The following is a 24,498-nucleotide window of genomic DNA, read 5'->3' on the forward strand; positions in this document are numbered from 1 at the left end:
CTAAAATAATAATTTAAAAAAATAATAATAAAAATAAAACAATTCTTTCTCTCTCTTTCCTTAATCAAAAACGAACTAGACAGAAGTGCAGGGATTAATATATTAATATTGCCTAATTCTGAAACTCGCTGTATATATCAATGCTTTTATTTTGTAGAATTAGAGTAATAAGGAAATACAGTGTGTATGTGATTGTTATTTGTAATAGCAAATCAAAGACTTTTTTTAAAGTGGCCATTTTGTAATACATGCATCAGATGGCTACACAATCATATTTTGAAATATTTTTACTAGTGTGTGGAGCTTCATAGAGCAACAGAGAAATACAAGGAAGTAGGGGTGAGAGAGAGGGCAGCTGGATTGGGACATGAGCCAGGTCAGACTTACACATGGGTCCATATATAACCACAGCTCTGACAATGGGAACAGTTTGATTAAAAATAACTAAAAATGTTTTTTTTTTTTAATAAATTATGTTAAAACTGCACAGAATGGAAGGTTTTAATGGATTATTATCGAATATATTAACTGAGGTCTACTAACCTTTTGTCTATCAGATGTAGAAATACATATATTAATAACCAGCATCTGCACAAACAAAGAAATGTTAATATTATGTCATTCTTATGGTTCTTGTCAACTGAAAACAGCATATTCAAATTGAAGTGTGCTTGACAAATTGTCAGTTTGTATATCATGGCATTGTGCATATGTCCCAGTATCGATTGGGAATTGGTTGGATTGTTTGATCATTCTCGTTTAATATTGCTGTGATCTCACACCAGTGAACGTCATCAGAGAAGAGAAGTGACGTAACGTCATTGAAAGAGGAAAGAAATGTGAATTTAAAATATATATATTTAATAATAAACTAATAAATAATTTATAAGAAATATAGCAAAATTACATTTAAAAATGTTAATTTGATCTCATAATGACTTTAAGGAAACTCAGGGGACAATTTTATATGACCAGCCATGATTTTTGTTAGTGTCATGTTTAGACAAAGTAATTCTAAGACAATAGACCTCTATGATTTCAGATTATTTTTGTATTATTTGATTTATAATAATAATAATAATAATAATATGCTATTTAATTAAAACAACTAAAACTTAATAATATATATATTTAACTGCTGCGTTTTTATGTTTTTTATTCAAACACCCTCTTTAAAACAGTATCTGTGGTTACTTACGTGCTGTGGATTTTCTGTCTGGTCCAGTGTAGGTTTTTTTCCTCAGTGCAGCTCTACCCATACTTCAGTGACAGAAAAATATTGTGACAGAATCACAAAGCGATCCACACTGAAACAAACTGTTGAGATCAGACTGATTTAACTTTAGATCCTTCAGAAAAATATGCAGAGCTACAGATGTTAAACACACACAGGAACAGGATGAATTTCCCAATTTGTTCATACATAGGTATGAATTTTCCTGGTTCCTCGTGTGTTGTATTTAAATATGAAGTTGTTAAGTTGGGTGTGTGACATTTTGGGAGTAACTTTCAAAGGTACCTTTATTTTCCATTCCTTTGTTATACTGGGTTTTGTTTTACTTTGTTTTTGTGTGTTTGAAACTGACTGTAATAAAATCAGGCTCATGAACTCAAATAAGCACTGAAACGTTTGTTAAATATGTTTCACAAATATACTATTATTACAGTTTCAAATGAGTGAAATGCATTCATTTTTGAAGTTATTACAGAGTTTAAATAAACCATTCTACTTCCTTAAAAAAGTGCATCTTGCTTTAGTAAAATGTATTAATTAATGTTAAGCTACACTCCAGAACAGAAGGTGGCGGTATTGCGCCAATAAGCTGGATGCCAAACACCATTTTAAAATAAAGGGGATAAAAGAAGATGAATAGAAAGAAATGAACCAATAATGGGTTAACAAGGAGGTTGGTGTCAAGAATAATATACAGGGGAGCATGTCACGTGTAGAAACACAAAAAATAATGTGCCCACACAAAAACAGCAAACAGGAGTATTAGGTCTCTGTCACCAAACTAATAAACCAGACTGAAGTGACAGAACCCTGATATAAACAGAAGTATAAAAGCAGCATCATTCTCTCAGTACTGCTGTTATTGGCCTACATATCAGCACATATGCTTATTTATATTAAAATGTAAACCTTTTACTTAAACATAGCGAGGGAGATATTGTTACTCTATAGTTTTATGAGACATATCTGTGTTAGGTTTGAGTCAGAACAATTTGGAATGTAATTGTGTCATGAAACATTAAATCAGTTTGTTAATTTACAAAGCACATTATAAATATTAATTCAGTACAATGAACTCACAGAGCTAAAGCTGCATGATAAAACACTTCAGCAGGATTCAGTGTCGTGTCTGTCATACAACTTTAGACATGAAACTTTACCTCATAGCTTTCTGAATAACAGGGTGATTGTAACCACAGTTAAGAGGAAGTTAAGGCATGTTTGTGCTGACTACACATTTAGTTTCTTTTTTCTTTTCTTTTTAAAAATATTTTCTTTTTGAAAATATTAATCTCTAATTTCATACCTGTAACATTTCAATTTGTTTAAGTTTTTTTTTTTTTTTTGTGGTCAGATGGTGTTACAACTGTTATTTTTTTCCTGCTGAAATGTTTTGTTGACAGCTGTATGGAAATGAATAAGATGAATAGAATAGGAAGTGTGAAACTCAGTAGCAAAATAGGTCTAAGTGTATATTTGCTCATAGTATTTTGTGTTCATGTTCACTTGGTCAGAGTTTAAACCACCTGCTGCATGCAAGTGTATAAGACTGTGTCGTCTATCATGTGACCAAACCAGTGGAACAATTCATTTGCACGAAGCCACGCTGTGTGTAAACCACAAACAAGAGCTGTGCAGATGTTAGATGTTTCAATATGCATAAAAAATATACAAAACAATTAGTATGCCAGCCAAAAAATCTCTCCGGTACATTTATTGTGGTTTGTTTCCTTGATTTACAGCTGTATGTTAAATAATAAAACACAAAATGGCAGAACTGGCAGAAAATGTCATGATTTCATGACAATGTTGCAGAAACTGGGAATGAAATAAATAAAATTCAGGACTGCCAGCTGATTTATGATCAAGTATAATTTGTTGCATGAAGTTTCATGAACATTGCAAAGGTAAAAAGCTGTTTCAGGCTTAAGAAACGCATTTGCCCTGTGCTTTACAGCTTGTGCTGCTAGTGTGAACATGTCAGCACATTTATAATAAAGAAAAATGATGATTATTACTATTATATATAAGCAAGATCTCCACTCAAAACAGTACCAGAAAGAAAGAAAAAAACATTATATTAATTATACAGTACCACACATATGCCAAACTTATAAAATGTATGACAATAAATCAATTTTAGCTTGTAAAAAAAAAATAATAATTTGTATTTATAATGTATTTTACATCATACATTGGCTGTAGACAGTTGTGCTCTGCTCTGGACATGACCTGCTGTTTCCGGGACACTGAAAGAGGAAGATATTATAATATGTAAGACAAAATGTACATTCAGTCTGTCATTATCACAAATAAATTCTTATAATAGATGAAAATATTTATTTTACATTTATTTATTTGCTTTTTTTCAGTCACAATAAAGTATTTCAGCAAGTCGTGTAACAGCACAGCATACATCTGAAACATTTCAGATAATTCAAATAATGAATCTTGTTCATGCTGTTTGGAGTTTAATGGATTTATACATGAATCACCAGGACGGGTATTTGAGGGAGAAAAAAAAAGAAACCATTTATTGAAAACATATCTTACCTGTGGATTATTTGAGTTTTTAGCTGCAGTGTCATTTTTAGATCTTCCAGTTGCTTCAATGTGTCTCTTCAGCAAACCTGAAACAATGAATGAACCATCGCTTAGTTCACACATTAAAACAGGTGAAAGAGACAAAGCACATGTAGCGTGGTTACATTTGTGTAGATTTAGAGTTGTAGTTAGTTCAGTGAGACCTGAACATGTTTGCAGTAAAAGCAGCACAAACCTATCAGTGCGACGATCAGAAGCACATTCAGCAGAACAGATGTGATGATGGTCAGGTTTCTCCATTGAGTCTCATGTTGTGGATCATCATCTGATTCTGTCTGATTCCTGTGGATCGAGTCTGTAAAATAGTTTTGGTTTTATCATTTTTTATTCAATTTCAGTCGTTAACAGAACAAAGACACTTCATAAAATATTAGTTATTCTGTATCATATCTGTATAAAATAAAATACATCTGAAATGAAGAAATAACTCACCGCTGATGTAGATTTTGGTGCCGTTGCTGAATTTTAATGGTTCACTAGTTTTGACACAATAATAAACTCCTAATTCATCAGTGCTGATATTTCTGATGAACAGACAGCTGTTAGTTTTCACCGAGTATTTGAGTTTGAAGATGCTGTTTTCATATTTAGCTCCTTCATATGTGCTGCTGTAAGTGCGTAAGATGAACACTGGAGGATCTGGTGATTTCTGTCTGTACCAGTAAATCTCCTCTATATCAAGATCACAGCTTATATTCACATCAGCTCCTAAAGTTACTGCTGTGTTTGTTACACTCTCTGCGGCTTGAGACCACATCAACAGATCTATGAGAGAAATTAAACATCTATTAAGACATAAAATCAAGAAAACTCATTTAATGACTCAAATCTAATGTGATAAACTCACAGATGTGAAGCTGTATGATCTTCATTGTCTGATCCAGATGAATATCTTCATTCAAACTTGTACTGTGAGTGGAAACACTATGAAACCTCGACCACACAGACGAGAGAGGAAGTCCCTCTTAGCCATCTTTAGCCCTGTAATGCACTATATGCATTCATTTTTATGCATTGTATTTCTAAAAATGTTTAAAATCCAAAAATGATGAAACTTTCAATCAATTTTGAAACAATCCTATGCATAATTCTGCTGTTTTAAGATGGAATTAGCTCGTGTGTTGAAACTAAAACATCTTATACCTATTCTTTCGTCCTTCCTTCAGTTTTCTTTAGAACTAACTTCTTTAAGAAGCATCTTCTGCTTCTTCCGTTTGCAACAGTTTAGTTCCAGAAGTAAAAACTCCATTGATTTTTAACAAAAACTCCCAAAACTTTAAAGACAGACCTACTGTGAGTTCAGAGGTTGTTAATCGATGGTGTGTGCTTTTGTTGAAGCCACCTGTTTGCATTATTTCAGCTTATTTATAAAATAATTATGTTTAATAGCTTAATTTCCAGCAAAAAACTACATTACCCATGATGCTGTGCAGAAAATTCCACCAATAAGTATATTCCACAATATATATGTGACCCTGGACCACAAAACCAGTCTTAAGTCGCTGGGGTATATTTGTAGCAATAGCCAAAAATACATTGTATGGGTCAAAATTATCCATTTTTCCATTATGCCTAAAATCATTAGGATATTAAGTAAAGATCAGGTTCCATGAAGATATTTTGTACATTTCCTGCCGTAAATATATAAAAACATAATTTTTGATTAGTAATATGCATTGATAAGAACTTCATTTGGACAACTTTAAAGGTGCTTTTCTCAATATTTAGATTTGCACCCTCAGATTCCAGATTTTCAAATAGTTGTATCTCGGCCAAATATTGTCATATTATAACAAACCACACATCAATGGAAAGCTTATTTATTCAGCTTTCAGATGATTTATAAATCTCAATTTCGAAAAATTGACCCTTATGATTGGTTTTGTGGTCCAGGGTCTCACATACACACATTATATATATATATATATATATATATATATATATATATATATATATATATATATATATATATATATATATTGTGGAATATACTTATTAGTGGAATTTTCTAGCATGGGTAATGTAGTTTTTTCTGGAAATTAAGATATTAAACACGATTATTTTAAAAATAAGCTGAAGTGCAAACAAGTGGCTTCAACAAAAGCACACACAATTAATTAACAATCTTTTTCTTTTTTTGCATTTTTTTACATGTATTTTTGAATAAGAATGATTTCAATTGAAATCAAGTGGCAACAAAATTCTCATGTTGTTATTATTCTCTTCGAATTGTCCATAAAACCCGGACTACCTACCAAGCTGCCCGTGGAATCTGTTTCTAAATGCCAGATTATGCACAAAAAACATCTGTAGAGAAGACATAAGATCATATTCCCACAGATTTCACTTCCTCATGTTTCTACTGTACATCTAGTCCCTCTCTCACAACAGTAAAGGACTGTTTACATTCAACATCAGTCGAGTGCTTTTAGAAAGTCTTTGGCTGAATCTCACACAACCTGTAACAACATGCCATGTCTAGGATGCATTGGATGACAAACTATGAAATCAAGTGGAATATTATTGATTCATTTAAGACGCCTTTAAGTGTCAGTGGGCCAATGCTGTCCTCTGGTGGTCACAAACATTAATAATACAAAGAGTTTTACACTCTTTTCCACTTTTGAAAGGTGTCATATCGTATTTTTATTTTTATTTTTTCCATGAGCTCCACTTAAAGTCAAGTTTTACTTATATTTATTTATTTAATGACTAATGTCCACTGTTTTTATGAACCTATGAATTAAACAGGCTGTTTTATTTCTGCTGTGACTTTAAGAAATTCAATAGAGATTCATGTTTGTTCAGTTTCCTGATGGAGAAAGAAAGATGACCACAGAGTGAGTTTACCTCTAAATATATTAATAAAAGACAAGATTGGCTTGATAAAAGTCTCTAAGCCAGTTTTAATATGATCTTAATATAACAAATAGACAAAATCCACATTCTTAGTTGTAGTCCTTATAAGAACCTTAAATAGAACCCGTTGTGCTGTGAACCTTACAAATTGAAATGCAAATTAATTTTACTTTGCATATTACACTATATGTTTTTTATTCAATGCCAGTTCAGTTTAAATCCTGTTTTGTTTTTAGCTCAACACTGCTCTCTTGTGGACAGAAGTATTTATGTTGAGTTGTGGCTTAACTTTATTGTTTTTTGACAGCAAAATAGAAATAGACAATCGACAAAAGCACAGAACAAGGCCAACAGAAAACATGAAAATCATATTATTTCTGCTCACATTTTCCTGATTCTTGGACAGATTATGAAAATAGTTAAAGTCCAACATGCATAATTAGGTGTTATATGTATTTTATATTTACTTGTCCCTAAACAACGTTTATAAAAGCAATATCACTCTCTCTGTAGTACTTGTAGCTGACGCTGATAGGGCTATGAATGACGTATTTGTGATTTCAGGGATTAATGTTTATATTGTTTGTATTTTCATGATCTCACGATTTAAGTGTGCATTTCTGTGTATGTGTCAATTTCATAATTTAGTTGGTATTGAATTTTATTTTCATTGTACTTCCAGTTTGACTAAAATGAATGTCACGTGACCTTTCCTGATTAATTTAACCTGGAAGCACTGTATTGACACAAACTGAATGGCGAGATGTGAATTCAGAGACACATGTTCTACTGCTGGTTATCAGGCCAACACAGTAAAAGTGTTAATGTTTGTATATTTCTTTATTTGCGTTGATGTCCTTCGAATAGTTGTGTGTAACTATGTTTTCTTTGTTGTTGTTTGCACATAGTTTTCACGGTGTTCCATATCAGAAAAATAAAACATATGGACATCAGTATTTTACATTTAACATTATGTAATTTTAGATTTAACATTAAAGCAATATTTCACCCAAAACATAACTGTTTTTTTTTTTTTTCATTTTGTAGCATCGTTTTTAAGCATGACATTTGTAACTCACCTATGATCACAATGATCAGAAGAGCATTTATAAAAGCAGATATCAGGGTAATAATCTGCCAGTGTGTCTGATTCTGTTCAGTATACTTCACCACTGTATGATTCTGGATCTCTAGATTTGGAGTTGGTTCTGTGCAATCATTGAAGGGGTTTAATATTAATATTTAATCTTTTGTGGCTAACAATGATTTAGTGTTTAACTTGGTGATTAGTGAATGTTCACTCACCAGTGATGTACACATGTGGTAAGAATTGTTGGCACCCTTTGGTAAATATGATCAAAGAAGGCTGTGAAAATAAATCTGCATTGTTAATCCTTTTGATCTATTATTTAAAAAGTTCACAAAAATCTAACCTTTCATTGGATAATAAGAATTTAAAATGGGGGGAGATGTCATTATGAATTAAATGTTTTTTTTTCTAATACACATTGGCCACAATTAACGGCACCCTTTTATTCAATACTTTTTGAAGCTCTAAATGTTCTCCTATAATGCCTGATGAGGTTAGAGAACACCTGAAAGAGATCAGAGACCATTCCTTCATCCAGAATCACTCCAGACCCTTTAGATTCACAGCTCCATGTTGGTGCTTCTTCTCTTCAGTTCACCACTCATTTTCTACAGGGTTCAGGTCAGAGGACTGGAATAGCCAGCAGAAGCTTGGTTTTGTGCTCAGTGACCCATTTTTGTGTTGATTTTGAGGTTTGTGTTTGGATTATTGTACGGTTGGAAGATCCAAACATGGCCCATTATAAGATTTCTAACAGAATCAGTCACTTATTGATTTTTTATCTGTTGGTATTTGATAGAATCCTTGATGTCATGTGTCTAAACAAGATGTCCAGGACCTCCAGCAGAAATATAGGCCCACAACATCAAAAATACAGCAGTATATTTCATTGTACACATGGGGTACTTTTTATCCCTGTGTTCACCAAACCCATCTTGAGTGTTTGCTGCTAAAAAGCTAATTTTTAGTTTCATCTGACCATAGAAGCCAGTCCCATTTGAAGTTCCAGTCGTGTATGATAACTGAATATGCTGGAGATTGTTTTTGGATGAGCGAGGAGAATTTTTCTTGAAACCCTCCCAAACAACATGTGGTGATGTAGGTGCTGTTTGACAATATATTTTTTTTAAGGTTTTCTGACCCTGAGACTCAACTATTTTCTGCAATTTTCCAGCTGTGGTCCTTGGAGAGTCTTTAGCCACTCAAACTCTCCTTCTCACCGTGCATTAGGATGATATAGACACACGTCCTCTTCCAGGCAGTTTCGTAACATTTTGTTGATTGGAAACTCTTAATTATTGCCCTGATGGTGGGAATGGGAATTTTCACTGCTCTAGCTCTTTTCTTAAAGCCACTTCACTAATTTGTGAAGCTCAATTATCTTTTGCTGCACATCAGAAATATATTATTTGTTTTTTCTCATTGTGATGGATGATTAAGGGAATTTGGGCTTTGTTTTCCCTCCTATTTATATTTCTGTGTAACTGGAAGCCTTGGCTGGATAATTTCATGTTCATAATCACCCTGGAGTGCTCAAAATTGTGAATATGAATGGGAATATACTTCAGAGATATTTTAGAGGTGCCAATAATTGTGTCCAACGTGTATTTGAGCAACACGTTCTCACTCCCAACTCGTCACATATTGACGCTTGGTCAGGACCCTTTGGCGTCGCTTTTTGACGCACAGGTTACCCCTTTAGCATAATTTTTCGACGTGCAGGGTCCTCCATTGCTTTAAATAAGAAACCCTTAGCATCAATATGCCGACGCAAAAGGCTTATTGTCATGGTTAAATTATATATCGGGCAATAATATTGCCATTATTGCATATATGTTGGGGTGTGTCACAACAGTTTTATTTATATTACACTATTTACACATTAATGAGCATGTAACCCAACCCCTGCCCTTAAACCTACCATTTGTCAATAAAATACAAGATATAACAGGCAGATACAACTACCGTCATAATTTATTTTAAAAAACGAATAATATTCCAAGTCTTTCGAGGCAAAACGATTGATTTGTGAGAGGAATAGATGCGATCGCTGTCTCCATCCGCCGTAAAGCTCTTCCTGTGTGCTGTATCTGTGTGCAAATTCAAAAAATGCTGCCAGAAGAAGCCTCACGTTAGCAATTGGCTCTTGTGTGTCTCATGACCGATTGCGTCATGCTACGGGAGTATCTTTTTGAATGAGATGTGAGCGCGTTAACAGAGCGGGATCATTTTCAGCGATTAAAACCTTATGTTTTACTCTCTTCTTCGCATAAATATATCGTATGGCTTCAGAAGACTTGGAATGCAACACAACATGTTTGTATTGCTTTTATACTGCTTGTTTATGGTTGTTTTTTGCAATAAATACCTGTGACTGTACTTTTATTTGCCTGTTACGTGTTTTATATTGTTCAGAATTGGGTAGGTTTAGGGTAGGGGTGGGGTTACATGCTCCAATAAAAGTATAAATTTATATAAAATTATTTATATTTAATACAAATGCATGAAAACAATTAAATTAAGAGAAACAACTGAAAACAATGGAGGACCCTGTGCGTCAAAAAATTATGCTAAAGGGGTACCTTGAGCGTCAAAAAGCGACGCCAAGGGGTCCGGACCAAGCGTCAATATATGATGAGTTGGGAGTGAGACCGTGTTGCAACGAGAAAAAAAAACAGTTATTTCATGATGATATTTCCCCACATTTTAAATTCTTATTCTCCAATGAAAGCTTAGATTTTTGTAATTTAAAAAATGTATAAAAGATCAAAAGGATTAACAATGTAGATTTATTTTCTCGGCCTTCTTTGATCATATTTACCAAGGGTACCAACAATTCTGACCATTTGTGTACTCTGGTGCCGTCGCTGTATTTTGGAGGAGAGTCTGTGGTCAAACAGTAATAAAGTCCTAAATCATCAACAGTGACATTATTTATGAACAGATGATTAGGGATGTAACGATTCACTCAACTCACGATTTGATTCACGATTCGATTCGATTCATGATTATTTTATTTAAAAAATTTTTACAAAATGAGATTTAAGACAAATTATAAATTAAATGTGTCCTTGTATTATTGCTTGGACAAAATGCTGCATGTTTCTTTGTGAAATTGAAATATAACACTATAATAATATACTAATATAGCACTTGCATATCATTGCTCTTTTGTTGGTTTTGATTGCTTCTATTGTCCTCATTTGTAAGCCGCTTTGGATAAAAGCGTCTGCTAAATAACAAAATGTAAATATAATGTAAATGTAAATAACACAACTAAACTGAAATTTTAAAACAAGCCCCAAATCAAATAAATTACACAAATAAAATAAATCTCTTCATTAAAACAAAATAAGGCTTTGTCTGTGCCCTTTCCATTTAAAATTAGAGGCAACCACTGCATTTTAATCCTGATCTAAACATGCAACATAAGCAGTTTTAAATCTAAATTAGATTTGTATAATTTCGAAATTTGAAGCAAAAACTGAATGTTTTGACTTCAGTTTTGTGAAACTACACATAAAAAATATCTGCAAGAAACAGAAACAGCAGACGAGCTGAATGAGATACAGATTCACTCTCTGCCAGTAGGTGGCACTTAAAGTGTTTCCTTGGTTTCCGCTGTAAACAAAGCAGTGCTGCACTTTTGAACTTTAATATGAGGCGAGATGAAAATAAAAAATACCATCTAAACTTTTCTAAAGACAGTAAATTCCCCTCAGACATACATTCATATGAACTCCAACCCTTTAATTGAATCACAATTTGTTTAGCATCTCAACCGATTTGAATCGTCACATATTTGAATCGATTTTCAACCGGCTTGCGGTTAAACGTTACATCCCTACAGATGATGTTTACTTTGCACTGAATATTTCTGTTTAGGAAGTGTGAAACTCAAAAGTAAAATAAGTGTACATTTGTTCATAGTGTTTCATGTTCATTTTCACTTGGTTAAGTTTAAACCATCTGCTGCTGCGTGTAAGTGTGTAAGATTGTGTTGTTCATCAAGTGACCAAACCAGTGGAACATTTCTTTTGCACAAAACCACGTGTGTAAACCACAAACAAGAGCTGTGCAGAAGATAGATGTTTCAATATGTACAAAAATATTCAAAACAGTTAGTGTGAAAGCCAAAAAAAATAAATCCTTTAATACATTTATTGAGCTTTGTGTCCTTGATTTCCAGCTGTATGACAAATAATAAAACACAAAACTGCAGAAGTAGCGGAAAATTTCAAGATTACATGAAGTGGGAAGTAATGGTGCAAGGAATGATTGTTCAGAAATGTTTAATGAAAGTTGTTGCAATGGTAAAAAGCTGATTCATATCGACCACATTGTATATTTAGATATAGCAAACTTATAATTTTGCAAAATATAATTTATGAAAAAACCCGTCCTGACACTACGTTCAAGCTTCCTATTAGGCTGAATAAGCCGTTTAAAAAATAATAACAATACATTTTGGTTGCACAATTTATATTTACATCATACATTGCCTGTATAAGACAGTGTTGCTCTGCTCCTGGATCAGCTTCATATTACCAGGACAAATGGAAAAATCAATTTCAGCACACTGAAAGAAAAATATATTAAACATCAGGTAACACTTTACAATAAGGTGTCATTTGTTAACATTAGTTAATGTATTAACTAACATGAACAATGCATTTATTACACTATTTATTAATCTTTGTTAATGTTAGTTAATGAAAATACAGTTGTTCATTGTTTATTCATGTTAGTTCACAGTGCATTAACTAACGTTAACAAATGCAACTTGTGATTTTAATAATGCATTAGTAAATGCTGAAATTAACATTAACTAAGATTAATAAATGCTGTAGAAGTATTGTTCATTCTTAGTTCATGTTTACTAATGTTGTTAACTAATGAACCTTATTGTAAAGTGTTACCAAACATGAATGTCCTTATACAGTATTGAAAGATAAATATAAGATAACATTCACTGAAGAAGTATCTTACCTGTGGATTAATGGAGTTTTTAGCTGCAGTGGAATTTGTTGATCTTCCAGTTGCATCAATATAGCTCTTCACCAAACCTGAAACAATATTCAATCAAACATCACTGAATTCACAGATTATAACAGTTGAAACAAATAAATAGCACATGTGATACTGTTACACTGGTGTGGAGTTTGTCTTGTATTAGTTCAATGAGGCTGAACAAACAAGTACAAACCTATCAGTGCGACGATCAGAAGCACATTCAGCAGAACAGATGTGATGATGGTCAGGTTTCTCCATTGAGTCTCATCTGATTCTGTCTGATTCCTGTGGACCGAGTCTGTAAAAGGTTTGTAGTTCAATCTTTACTCAATTTCAGTCTTTAACAGTGTAATCAAACTGCAAAAATATTAGCTCTTCATTAAAGTATAAAGTACTCAATATGGAAATCCATCATATGGTTTAAAAATACATCTGAAATGAGGAAATAACTCACCGTTGATGTATATTTTGGTGCCGTTGCTGAATTTTTGTGGTTCACTAGTTTTGACACAATAATAAACTCCTAATTCATCAGTGCTGATATTTCTGATGAACAGACGACTGTTAGTTTTCACTGAGTATTTGTCTTCAAAGATGCTGTTTTCATATTTAGCTTTTTCATACGTGCTATCATACGTGCGTAAGATAAGCACTGGAGGATCTGGTGATTTGTGTCTGTACCAGTAAATCTCCTCTATATCAAGATCACAGCTTATATTCACATCAGCTCCTAAAGTTACTGCTGTGTTTGTTACACTCTCTGCGGCTTGAGACCACATCAACAGATCTATGAGAGAAAGAAAACATTTATTAATATAGAAAATTTAAATAAACCTAATTTACAGATTTAATCAAATCTAATGTTATAAACTCACAGATGTGAAGCTGTATGATCTTCATCGTCTGATCCATATGATTATCTTCTATACTGTGATCATTCAAACATCTTGTACTGTGAGCGGAAACACAATGAAACCTCGACCACACAGACAAGAGAGGAAGTCCCTCTTAGCAATCTTTAGCCCTGTAAACTGAATGCACTAAATGCAGTTTATAAAAAATGTAAAATACAAAAATGATGTTGGTGCTGATGGCCTCGTGGGCAGTACTTTCAAATAACAACAAATGTGCATAATTCTATAGAATTGTGAATTTCAATACAGTTTGTCAAAAAAGAACAATTAAGTGCATTCAGAAAGAGTTCAGACTACATCATACTATATCATACATATTCCATAATGACTGAGCAAAAAACAGATCTGCAAATTTATTAAAAGGAAAAAACTAAAATATCACATTGACATAAATATTCAGACCCTTATGACATTTGAAAAGCAGCACAGATGCATCACAATTTCTCTGGATCATCCTTACAAACAATTGTGACTATACATTAAAAAAAACACAGACACACACACACACACACACACACGCACACACGCACATACACAAAGAAAAAAAAAAGCTAGAAAACTCAGTTTCCATATCTTTCACTATCAGTGTTAGTTTGTGTTCCTTATCCACAAGTGGGATAAAGCAGGAGAACTATCCTGTATTGATGAAACTCAGATGGTTAAATCTGAGAGAGAAGTTTTCATAATAATGAAATAAATGTGCTATATTTTTATTTTTTATATATATTTTAAGGATCTTATTATATAAAATGTTTTATTAAATTGATATTTTACAAAACATGTTTTACTCTAAAACTGCCAGAAAATCTAAATATAAACAAGCTTTGTTCCAAATTTAAGAAATAAATGCAAGTGCTTAATCACACTTTCAGCAATAAAAACATTAATGAAAGTAAAAAAAATAATCAAAGTGACTGAAATTATGACCAAAAGCATAGAAGATGCACCATAATTATCATGCAAAACATGAATGTAGTTCTAAATGTCATTTTAAACTTAAAATAAATATTTTTAATCTAGTTATATTCATGTTAAAACTCAATTTCAGTCATGCTGTTTCAGTCTACTTTCTTTCCTTGATTGCAATAATGCATTCATCAACTCCATTTGAATTGCAATTCATATGTCTACCACATGATGTCCCTGTAAACTTTTGTTGAAATTTAAATCAAGCAAGTGGCATTTACCTGAAACATGTTCAGGAGAGCATTTTGTAAAAGATCAATCAATGTAGTACCAGGATTTATTTGTTTGGCATGTATTGTGTGTGTGTTGTATTTATTTATTTATAAATATTTACTTATTTATATTTTCTTATCTGTCATGTTTTATTTTTAAATATATTTATGAAAGTATCCCTTTATTTATCCATAGTTTATTTATTATAATGTCTGTATGGGTAAAGCAATGTTTAGAACAACTTGCCATGTGTATTTAAACAGCGTCAATGTGTTTTTAAACATGAAAGGATGGTGAATATTTAAACATACATTCTTGGGCACTTTCGTCTGAAAGGCTGCGTTGTTGGATTACATGCTGCCTAGAATCCATGCAAAAATCTCTTTGATTAACATCCTTTAAATCTGAAATCTCATTCTCAAAACAAACCTAATCTAATCTTTGAAGATTTACCAGAAAACAAAACAAACAAACCCTCTACAAGGTCCCGTATGCAGCCACAGACACGACTCCTCGTGACACAGCCAAGAGAAGGATGCGTTTGATAGTTTTAAATCACAGACTGAGCAAACTGCTTTCATCTGGAGAATTCTCAGCTGAATCGCGATGACTCAGTCTTGTTCGTGTTTCACTGCCTCTCTTAAGTCTTTTGAATCACAGCCAGCCAGAGTAACAAATAGAAATTCCCTTCACTCCATATGCTGTTTTATATTTCGCACTGGAGGCTGAAAATACAACTATTAAAACAGAATATTTTGGTAGACTTTGCCCTTATAGCATCAATATATATAGATCTATTTGGCTGATACATGTTGCTGCGTAGACATGCATACAATGCCTGTTTTATGCATTTGAATTACAAACTAAGTGAAAATAAACATTGGTTTCTACTGAATTATTATATGCAACTGCGATAAATATGGACTTGGAATGAATAGATGAAGTTCTGAATTTGATTAAGGCAATGCATGGATGACTTGCTCAGCAGGTCAGGAGAATCCGCAACACCCACAATGACCATTAAGCTGCCTGTGAAAATGCGGCAGGTTGCTATTCGCGTCACCATGGTTACCTCATGTCCGGAATGTTTATTCAGTTCCCACAGGATCGAGGTGTTAGCAGACAATCACCTTTACATCTAAAAATAAACAATGAAATTGAGTTTATGCATCAGCGGCTCGGAAAAAACAACCGATTTAAAGTGGCTTGTGGAACATCAGGGTAATCGGAGTTGTGCTTTTTGAATCTTAGTTAGGCATTTATCATTTATAATATTAATTCAAATTTTAATGTATATTTATCACAATCATTTTAAACTGTAAATTGTAAAAAAATATATAATAAATAAATGACTTTTGGAACATCGTGGTAATCTAGGTCATGTTTTTTTAATCTTAGTTGGGTATTTATAATTAATATTTATAATATTTATTATAATTATGTCAAATGCAATATTTATCATAATAATTATAAACTGTAAACTATAAATTGTAAATAATATAATAAATAATATAATAAATTAATGACTTGTGGAACATTGTGGTAATTTGAGCTGTGCTTTTTAATCTTAGTTGATAATTTACAATTAATACTTATAATATTTACTGTAATTATATGTAATATTTAACACATTGATTATAATTTCAAATATTTAATTACTATAATAATTAAATACGTTATATGAGTGGCTTGTGGAACATCAGGATATATTCAATCAGAATTGTACTTTTTATATTAGTTGGGGATCTATAATTGATAATTAAATATATAAATATATATAATAACAATTATTTAATAGTGAATAGTTTTAAATATGATAATACTATAATATATATATATATATATATATATATATATATATATATATATATATATATATAATTCATAAATGTTATTTTTGTATTTTTATTATTATTATTATTATATAAACAACGAATCAATATATAACGTGCTGTACATAAGTGATACACAAACATGTGCTGTGTAAATAAATAAATATTAATTATTAGTTATTATATGTTTAGTTATTAGCTATTAATATTTAATGTTTATGTGTGTATAAATATTATACAATACATATATATATATATATCATATTTTAAACATGACATGACATATGTATGTAATATTTAATGTTTATTGATTAATGTTTATGTCATTTATAGTTATTGAAAAAAAGGTAACACTTTACAATAAGTTGTCATTTGTTAACATTAGTTAATGTATTAACTAACATGAACAAACAAGGAACAATGCATTTATTACACTATTTATTCATCTTTGTTAATGTTAGTTAATGAAAATACAGTTGTTCATTGTTTATTCGTGTTAGCTCACAGTGCATTAACTAATGTTAACAAACACAACTTATGATTTTAATAATGCATTAGTAAATGCTGAAATTAACAACTAAGATTAATAAATGCTGTAGAAGTATTTTTCATTCTTAGTTCATGTTTACTGATGTTGTTAACTAATGAACCTTATTGTAAAGTGTTACCGAAAAAAATACCACTGCCACAAATGTGTATTATTTTATAAAATGTCAGATTTCAAAGCTGCTATGTTTTATGCTGATGCTAAAATGCACATTTATGTGGGACTATAATACACACTGCTAATGGACTCTGTCCTTTCTAAATGAATACTTGAGTAGCTTAAATGAGAAGGGAAGGGCAGTGAGAGAGTGTCTCTCCTTCACCTGCTCTTTTCCTGATGATATTCCTCTGCAGTATCATCATGTTTTCTTACTGCAGGACAGTATGAGTTTGAATCTCCTGGATTCACTGAAGTCTGTAAAGAAGTAGGAAGAAAAACAACACAAAAATAAACAAAGCGAGAGGGTTGTTTTCTAATATAACCTCTGGGGGCTTAGAAAACAGTGTATAAGTGCTGTCTTGTGCAGTTTTTATACCATTTATACATCAACTGGTACTGAAATCGTTATGCTTACCTCCCCTGGCACACTCACTGCTGCAGAAAGACAATATGGCCTGGCAACCAATTATGCCCAGATAATTATAGTCAGATTAGGAATTATAACCCTTTTGGCAGATGGCTGATTAACCCACATTCAGACAGTCTTATCAGTCTAACCCACCATAAATGACACAAAATGATACAAAATATGACCCTTAAACTAGCCTATAATTTACGTTATAATCCGGTTTTGGCTGCGTTCACACTGAACCTGTATTTTAAATACCTTCTTTGTAAACCACCTTCACTATAGTCTACCTCGCGAGGACAATATACAATATATAGACTTTGTATTGCATCTTTAGGGATTTAATTTTTATACCAAAAAATTTTGGGTCACTCCCGCTGTTTTAATCCTCTCAGATATGAGGTCAAAAACCCTGTTTGTTTGTCCAATTTAGTGTTTCCCCTTTATCTCTCGCTGACCGCACAACATTGAACTTTGTACCATTTTTTCAAGACAAAGACAGCGTTTGACGCTTTGCTTTTACAATTTCTGTGGTAGGCCTACTTACATTTAGTTGATACACCACAACTCCGGTTCATACAGCACAAGTCAACCGAACCGCATGTCAATCTTCAAACTGACAGGCGCGCGTTTTTAACCATTTAGCACACCAACATATTCTGCTGCTGTCCTAGGTGAAAAAAGTAGCCTAAACTTCCATAATGTACTTAAAGTGCTCTATTTCCGCACACTAATTTGTACTTAATATACTAAAAAGTGATTCTTTATTAGGGCCTACTTCTTAAGATAAACTTAATATCATCTAAGTTTACTCAGCTGAGCTATTTTGGGACACCATGAACTAAAATGAGCTTTTAACATACTATATTTTAAAAAAATGTAGTCACCACTTGTAGTAGGCTACACTTGAGTGTATGAAAGATGGGTTCAAGTGCACTGAGTCCGAAATTTTCGCACGTTGAAAAATAAATACGACCTCATGTTGTCAATCACGTTTACACACTGCCTCCGAAACTTTCGTCCGTCATAAAAAAAATTCGGATCAGGTTCGATTTTCTGCGTTTTCACATCCGTAGCAAGCATTTTGATAGGAAAGGATGAATTCGGAAAATAAAAAAATAAAAAATAAAACCCGGAAAAACGCATACGAAAATTTCGGACTCAGTGTAGTGTGCAATGGCCTTAACTAAATAGCCTACTTTTTTCTTTTTTTTCTTTTTTCTTTCTTATGAATACAGTAGGCTATGTTAAAAGCGCATTTTCGTTTATATTCATGGTGTCCCAAAATAGCACTTGAGTAGTTTTATCTTAAGAAGTACTAAAGAATCACTTTTAGTAGGCTATAGCCTTTAGTGCCTATAAGTAGCCTTTAAAAGTACTTTTTTTTTTGCACTTTATATATATATATATATTTACCTGGGGTTTGAGTCATCCTTACAATAAAACTGAGGTAAAAACAAACAACAAACAATCTATAAACGAATGAATGAATGACAGATTGTAGAAGCCACACTGTAGGAAATTTTACAGAAGACTAGGAAGACTGTCTAACAACGTAAATTTCTGTTGTAGGCTATACCATACATTGTTTGTTTGTATTAATGCCTAACTATGTATTTACACTACAGAATGAAAACCAATGTGAAGTGCCTGTCAGCTGCTTTAAAATATAGACCATCCTAAAAACTCGAACACGAGTCAATAAGCCAGCGCGCGCTCTGTCCAGCATTTACCGCTACGGCAAAGCGCGTGTCCCGTTAAAGAGCGACAATCTGCGTCATGTGACGGCGGACGGACGGAGAGATGAAGATGGCGCAGCACCGGCGCTGAAGAGTCTCCCCGTTCACCGCGTAAAATCACGGAAAATTGCATCGATCACGCGCGAAAGAGCGCCACGCGCGCGCGCGACTCGAGAAACGCTCAAGGTTAGCTCGTCCTCGCGCTGTTTTGTCGGATTCCAGCGGTAAATCACGACTGACCGACTCAATGAAATAAATAAATGATCGTCTCCATCCTCAGATGTTGCTGCCGCCGCATCCATAACGGGAGATCCAGACGCACGGATGGGAAACCTGAGCTGACGCGTGAAACATGTCGATTGTTTCATCAAACACACGGCTGTGAGATAAACACGTCTGACGCTCTCCTTTAACTTTAATGTGTCATCGTACATGACATTTAACCGAAACTCTTCTAATATCTTGGTTATTTTACCGGGATCATGTGGACACCGACCGAGGACGAGAAAATCGGAGTGGGTGAGTTGAAAATCTGTTTATTTGGCATCCTAGATATAAATACGCTATACAAATTAAGCTAAACTAAACTAATTCCAGATATGTTTTATGTGGCTTATAAATATTTTGAAGGCGGCAAAGAACATATAAAACTAGATGCATAAATAATACGCAGTTTTGAATGTTTTATGCTAATGCTGAGGAGAAATTAATAACCTGTTTTATGAATTTAACACTTTTTTACCAGGCTATTACAATAAAACGGATTGATTTCATCATGTAAATCGTTCTGCACGACTGTTGAATACTAACGTGATGTTACAGTAGTACACACTGCTGATGTTGACGATGCTATAGGCTACTCAACCGACAGGGGGCGATGCGAGCGGTGCGTTTCCAACAGGTGCACATCTAATATTGAGCTCTAACACTCCATCCACACCAAAATCATCTTCTGAGAGAACGCAATGCTTCTAAAACAAATGGACTGCGTCTTCATTGAACAACTGCACTGTCAGCATGTAGCAGTGGTCACCGTTTACCCAAAAGTGTCACGGCTGTGCGTGAAATGCCAGTGCAGTTCGCTGCTCCCCTACCGTGCCTGATAGATTCAGACAAGCTTCATGTACACACAGAAGCAAATTCAAACACATAGGTTATTAAAATACCTTCAAAAGAAGGAAAAAAGCTTGTGTGGATTATAAAAGAAGGAAACATTGCTGCAGCAAATTGGGAATTTGAATTATTGGTCTCAGAAGGCCCTGATGAGTCACCATGTTCAGCATTAGGGCGGGTGTTTGATTGGACATGTACAATCTAGCTGTCACATCGGTCAGATAAATGCAGATTAGTAAAATGCATTGTTGTGTAACTAGACTCAATCCTGGTGGACTTCCTGTGCTCGTGTGAGTCACGATACAAAATGGCAGGCTTCACTGGCGTGTTTTTGCAAGATGTTATTTGCTGGCTTTTTTTTTGTGGTGTTAGTGGTTTGAAGCTTTTTTAGTTGCCACAAACTTTAATTACTCGTATATGGGAGATTCTTTAATTAGTGCAACGTTTCTGTCTCCATGAAGGATTTTAAAGAAATAATTTTTGGAGGAAGAATAGCCTCAATAATAGCCTTAAAGTTTTTAATTGACTGTCTTTGAGTTGTCCCTATAGTTTTAGAAGTTTAAATGCTAATTTGGCTAACATTTTTACAGTTTATCTAGCAATTAAAATAAGCATTTTAGAGAACAGTTGCATATTTCTTATATTTGGTTATTATGAACATGTAATTTAAAAGATGATTTGCATGACCTTTTTTAAAGTTTTACAAAAATGTCATTACGAAACCAGATAATTGTAATGTCAGAAAAAATATATATATTTTGAAATTCTAACTAGCATTTTATGACCAAGCCATGATCATATATATTTTTTTCTTTCTCAAAAAGTCATTTCATTTCATTCATACATCACACATAATATATATATATATATATAAAAATCCTTACCGCACAAGGTTATTGTTAACTAAAGCTATATTAAAAAAAGGAAAAAAGAAAAGTAAAATCTATTAAAAAATGTAAATGAAAAATATGGGCTTAAGTTGAATAAAATTAACTAAAATAGCTAAATCTAAAACTGAAATAAAAATAAATTAAATATAAATACATATATATATATTAAGAAAACTGAAATTTGTGAAATTTAAACTTAAACTAAAGTTAAAATCAAACTGAATACTAAATAACATTATGATCACATATACCAAAATTAATATACCAAAATACACTTCAAATTTATCATGTTTAAAGTTTTACTTTTCACGGTTTAAGTTGTCCAAAGTGTCCTTGACTGAAAAATCACACATACATGATGAAGAGATGAAAATGAAAACGCAGTGCCATTTTTTATTTTTTTTGTTGTTGTTGCTGCATTTTGTTTGCGAGGAACAGCAAAGCAGTCAAAGTTTGAAAACTTTACATTTCTCCCCAGGGAGGCCATAGAACCTCAGACACGGCCCATTTGTCAGAACTGTCATCCGACATCTGCTTTAGTTCTAACGATTATATTTTAAGAGCTACAGAATTATAAACTTATAGGAACAGACCAGCTATTTGCCATCTAGGAAAGCAGATCTGTCAAAAGGATGGGAGTTTTACATTCCGAGGCAGCAGAAGGTGGAAACTCATGGATGTTTTCCAAAAGGCCGACCCCCCGAGATTCTGGCACGCCATTGAAAAACAGCTATTCACGCTGGGTCTGTGTGAATGGGTCTTTGTGATGCAATGGGCATGTTGAATGTGATGCTAACCCCACAGCCTGCTAATGCACCACACAGTTCACATCAATGAAGGCCATTTTTCTCCTCATTGCTAACTTTACTGTAGAAATCATAGCGGTTCAAGATTAATTCTGCTTATTTTTGAAGATAATATTTTCTATTAAAGGAATAGTTCAGTCAAAAATGAAAAGTTGCAAACATGTACTCACCCTCAGGCCGTCCAAGATGTAGATGAGTTTGTTTCTTCATCAGATTTGGAGAAATGTAGCATTACATCACTTGCTCACCAGTGGATCCTCTGCAGTGAATGGGTGCCGTCAGAAAGAGAGTCCAAACAGCTGATAAAAACATCACAATAATCCACAAGTAATACACACCACTCCAGTCCATCAGTTAACATCTTGTGATGTGAAAAGCTGCATGTTTTTAAGAAACAAAGCCATCATGAAGATATTTTCAACTCGTTGCCTCTTGGGCGAAAATACTATAGTCCATAATATTGCTTTCTCCAGTGAAAAAGTCTTATCTGAATCAGGGGAGAAATACGTACTGATCAATCCTTAATGATGGCTTTGTCTCTTTAAACACACAGCTATCACTTCACAAGACATTAATTGTCATGTGGATTAATTGTGGATTATCAGCTGTTTGGATGCTCATTATGGTGGCACCCATTCACTGCAGAGGATCCATTGGTGAGCTGCTACATACATTTGATGGTACATTTGGCATTTTGAGGACCAGAACAGGCGATATCAGTATCGAAACAGAACATTTTGAGGTTGGAAAGGAAATGATCATACTTGAGATGGTGATTACCACCACATATAACAAATTCCACCTCTTATTTTGATTATGAGAACAAGGCTACCGAAGTATGGCTTCATTTTAGGAACTACACTATTCAGCACTGTTTCCTCTACATAAGTCATAGGTGGCATTGTTGATATAATGGAGATAATAACATGGAAATCTTCTGTAAGAGGGCCAGACTGCCCAATTTTATGGTTAAAGAGCCAAATTTCCTCGTAATGCCTAGAGGTGATGTATAATTTACTAATGTGCACAATTACATCCAATTTTGATCTGGCATTGCGCAATGTTTTATCTTTGGGGCATTTGCGAATGGCAGCACTCATGCTGTGTCAGATGTGGGACTTTTTTATGTTGATTTATCTGAATTCCAACCATATAGCGCTTTGTTGTTTCATGTTTTGAAAAGAAAAAAAAACGCATGTGTAAAGAAACATAATGGCAGTGCTAGCATTTGTTTTGAACGAATATCAACAAAAAAGCTCATTTAAAGTGTTTTATATTGGTTAAACATTTGTTGAATGTATGCTAAACAGGTTTCATCATGTGAAGCTGAACTTTAAGTTTTATTTTCAGTTACATTGCGCTGACCATGCTGGTTGTCGTCTTGAACTCATACTGACACCTAGTGGTGTGGATGAAGCATCGCGTTGCATCAAGTTTTCAATTACTGATGCCATTGCATAAATGCGCCATTTGCAACGAGACATAAATAAGTTATTCTGTGAGCAAAGGTGAACAATTTTATGCAAGTAACCAAGATTCAAGTAACTTCAGCTGGTCGTGTGATTTCAAAATGGCTGCCTCCGTGACGTGACCCACTCCTTGTTAAACAAAACAGATTTTTTGGCCTGCTGATATAACTGCTGTCTTCATTTCATGGTGTACATCATTTTAAATTGTATTTTTTTTCCAACACACTACTTAGTTGTTGTGTAGAACTTCTTTAATGTGGGAAAATTACTGAGTTCTCCATCAAAAGTGAATGTTTATCATTAGCGACTTAGCAATATATCGACCAGATTTTTTAATCAGCTCATATTCTGCCATTTAAGGCTTCCTGCTTTTGAGATATCTAAAATCAGAGTTCGGAAGTACTGTAAAGTCGTAAGTCAAGAGTTTAAAACACTAGCACTTAGCATGTGCTGATAGACGCGATAGTGCTAATAGTACTCTTCCAGTCCCTTCTGAGATTTGTTTGTCATCTGTAACTCTGCTTAAAGGAAGGAGTTAACAGGCAGATGGGGAAACTATTATGTCCCCTAATTTAATCTGTATTGGATGGACGGCTATAGAGGTCCAGCCTCATGCTGGGCTCGGGGACGCTTTGGATATT

General features: G+C 33.5%; 3 protein-coding genes across 14 annotated transcripts in view; 1 reads left to right on the plus strand and 2 right to left on the minus strand.

The window, feature by feature from the left end:
* Positions 1-3,356: 3,356 nt before the first annotated feature.
* On the minus strand, positions 3,357-4,723 carry LOC131530578 (uncharacterized). Its single transcript, XM_058760931.1, has 5 exons — positions 4,686-4,723; positions 4,271-4,603; positions 4,014-4,133; positions 3,788-3,864; positions 3,357-3,483 (listed from the first exon to the last, which is right to left on the minus strand). Exons 1-5 carry the CDS (start codon positions 4,708-4,710, stop codon positions 3,418-3,420), a joined length of 621 nt encoding a protein of 206 aa, XP_058616914.1. The 5' UTR covers positions 4,711-4,723; the 3' UTR covers positions 3,357-3,417.
* Positions 4,724-11,969: 7,246 nt separating this feature from the next.
* On the minus strand, positions 11,970-20,418 carry LOC131530577 (uncharacterized). 2 transcript variants are annotated; one of them, XM_058760930.1, is made up of 10 exons: positions 20,390-20,418; positions 19,257-19,285; positions 18,388-18,510; positions 17,595-17,686; positions 15,966-16,031; positions 13,676-13,752; positions 13,255-13,587; positions 12,994-13,098; positions 12,777-12,853; positions 11,970-12,366 (listed from the first exon to the last, which is right to left on the minus strand). In XM_058760930.1, the coding sequence occupies exons 5-10, from the start codon at positions 15,968-15,970 to the stop codon at positions 12,274-12,276; spliced, it is 690 nt and encodes a 229-aa protein (XP_058616913.1). In that variant the 5' UTR covers positions 15,971-16,031; positions 17,595-17,686; positions 18,388-18,510; positions 19,257-19,285; positions 20,390-20,418; the 3' UTR covers positions 11,970-12,273. The 2 variants fall into 2 exon arrangements, with proteins under 2 accessions (XP_058616913.1, XP_058616911.1); XM_058760928.1 differs by having other exon boundaries at positions 17,847-18,510.
* Positions 19,557-24,498, plus strand: part of dock3 (dedicator of cytokinesis 3) — a 201,138-nt gene continuing 196,196 nt past the window's right edge. For 7 of the 11 annotated variants that reach the window (XM_058760908.1, XM_058760905.1, XM_058760906.1 and 4 more), the window contains exon 1: positions 19,558-20,098. In XM_058760908.1, the coding sequence (XP_058616891.1) occupies positions 20,062-20,098 (37 nt within the window). In that variant the 5' untranslated portion in view covers positions 19,558-20,061. Of the gene's footprint in view, positions 20,099-24,498 lie in introns of all 11 variants that reach the window. The other 4 variants (XR_009268428.1, XM_058760914.1, XM_058760915.1 and 1 more) reach the window with 2 other exon arrangements.

Source organism: Onychostoma macrolepis, chromosome 22 (genome assembly GCF_012432095.1).
Source record: "Onychostoma macrolepis isolate SWU-2019 chromosome 22, ASM1243209v1, whole genome shotgun sequence".
Taxonomy (NCBI): Eukaryota; Metazoa; Chordata; class Actinopteri; order Cypriniformes; family Cyprinidae; genus Onychostoma; species Onychostoma macrolepis.

Coding starts and splice junctions, on each gene's coding strand:
- LOC131530578 (XM_058760931.1), bottom strand. CDS start 4,710: ATGAAGATCATACAGCTTCACATCT. Junction 3,865..4,013: donor TCTGATCGTCGCACTGATAG/GTTTGTGCTGCT, acceptor TCATTGTTTCAG/GTTTGCTGAAGAGACACATT. Junction 3,484..3,787: donor AAAACTCAAATAATCCACAG/GTAAGATATGTT, acceptor TTCCTCTTTCAG/TGTCCCGGAAACAGCAGGTC.
- LOC131530577 (XM_058760930.1), bottom strand. Junction 12,854..12,993: donor TCTGATCGTCGCACTGATAG/GTTTGTACTTGT, acceptor ATATTGTTTCAG/GTTTGGTGAAGAGCTATATT. Junction 12,367..12,776: donor AAAACTCCATTAATCCACAG/GTAAGATACTTC, acceptor TTTTTCTTTCAG/TGTGCTGAAATTGATTTTTC.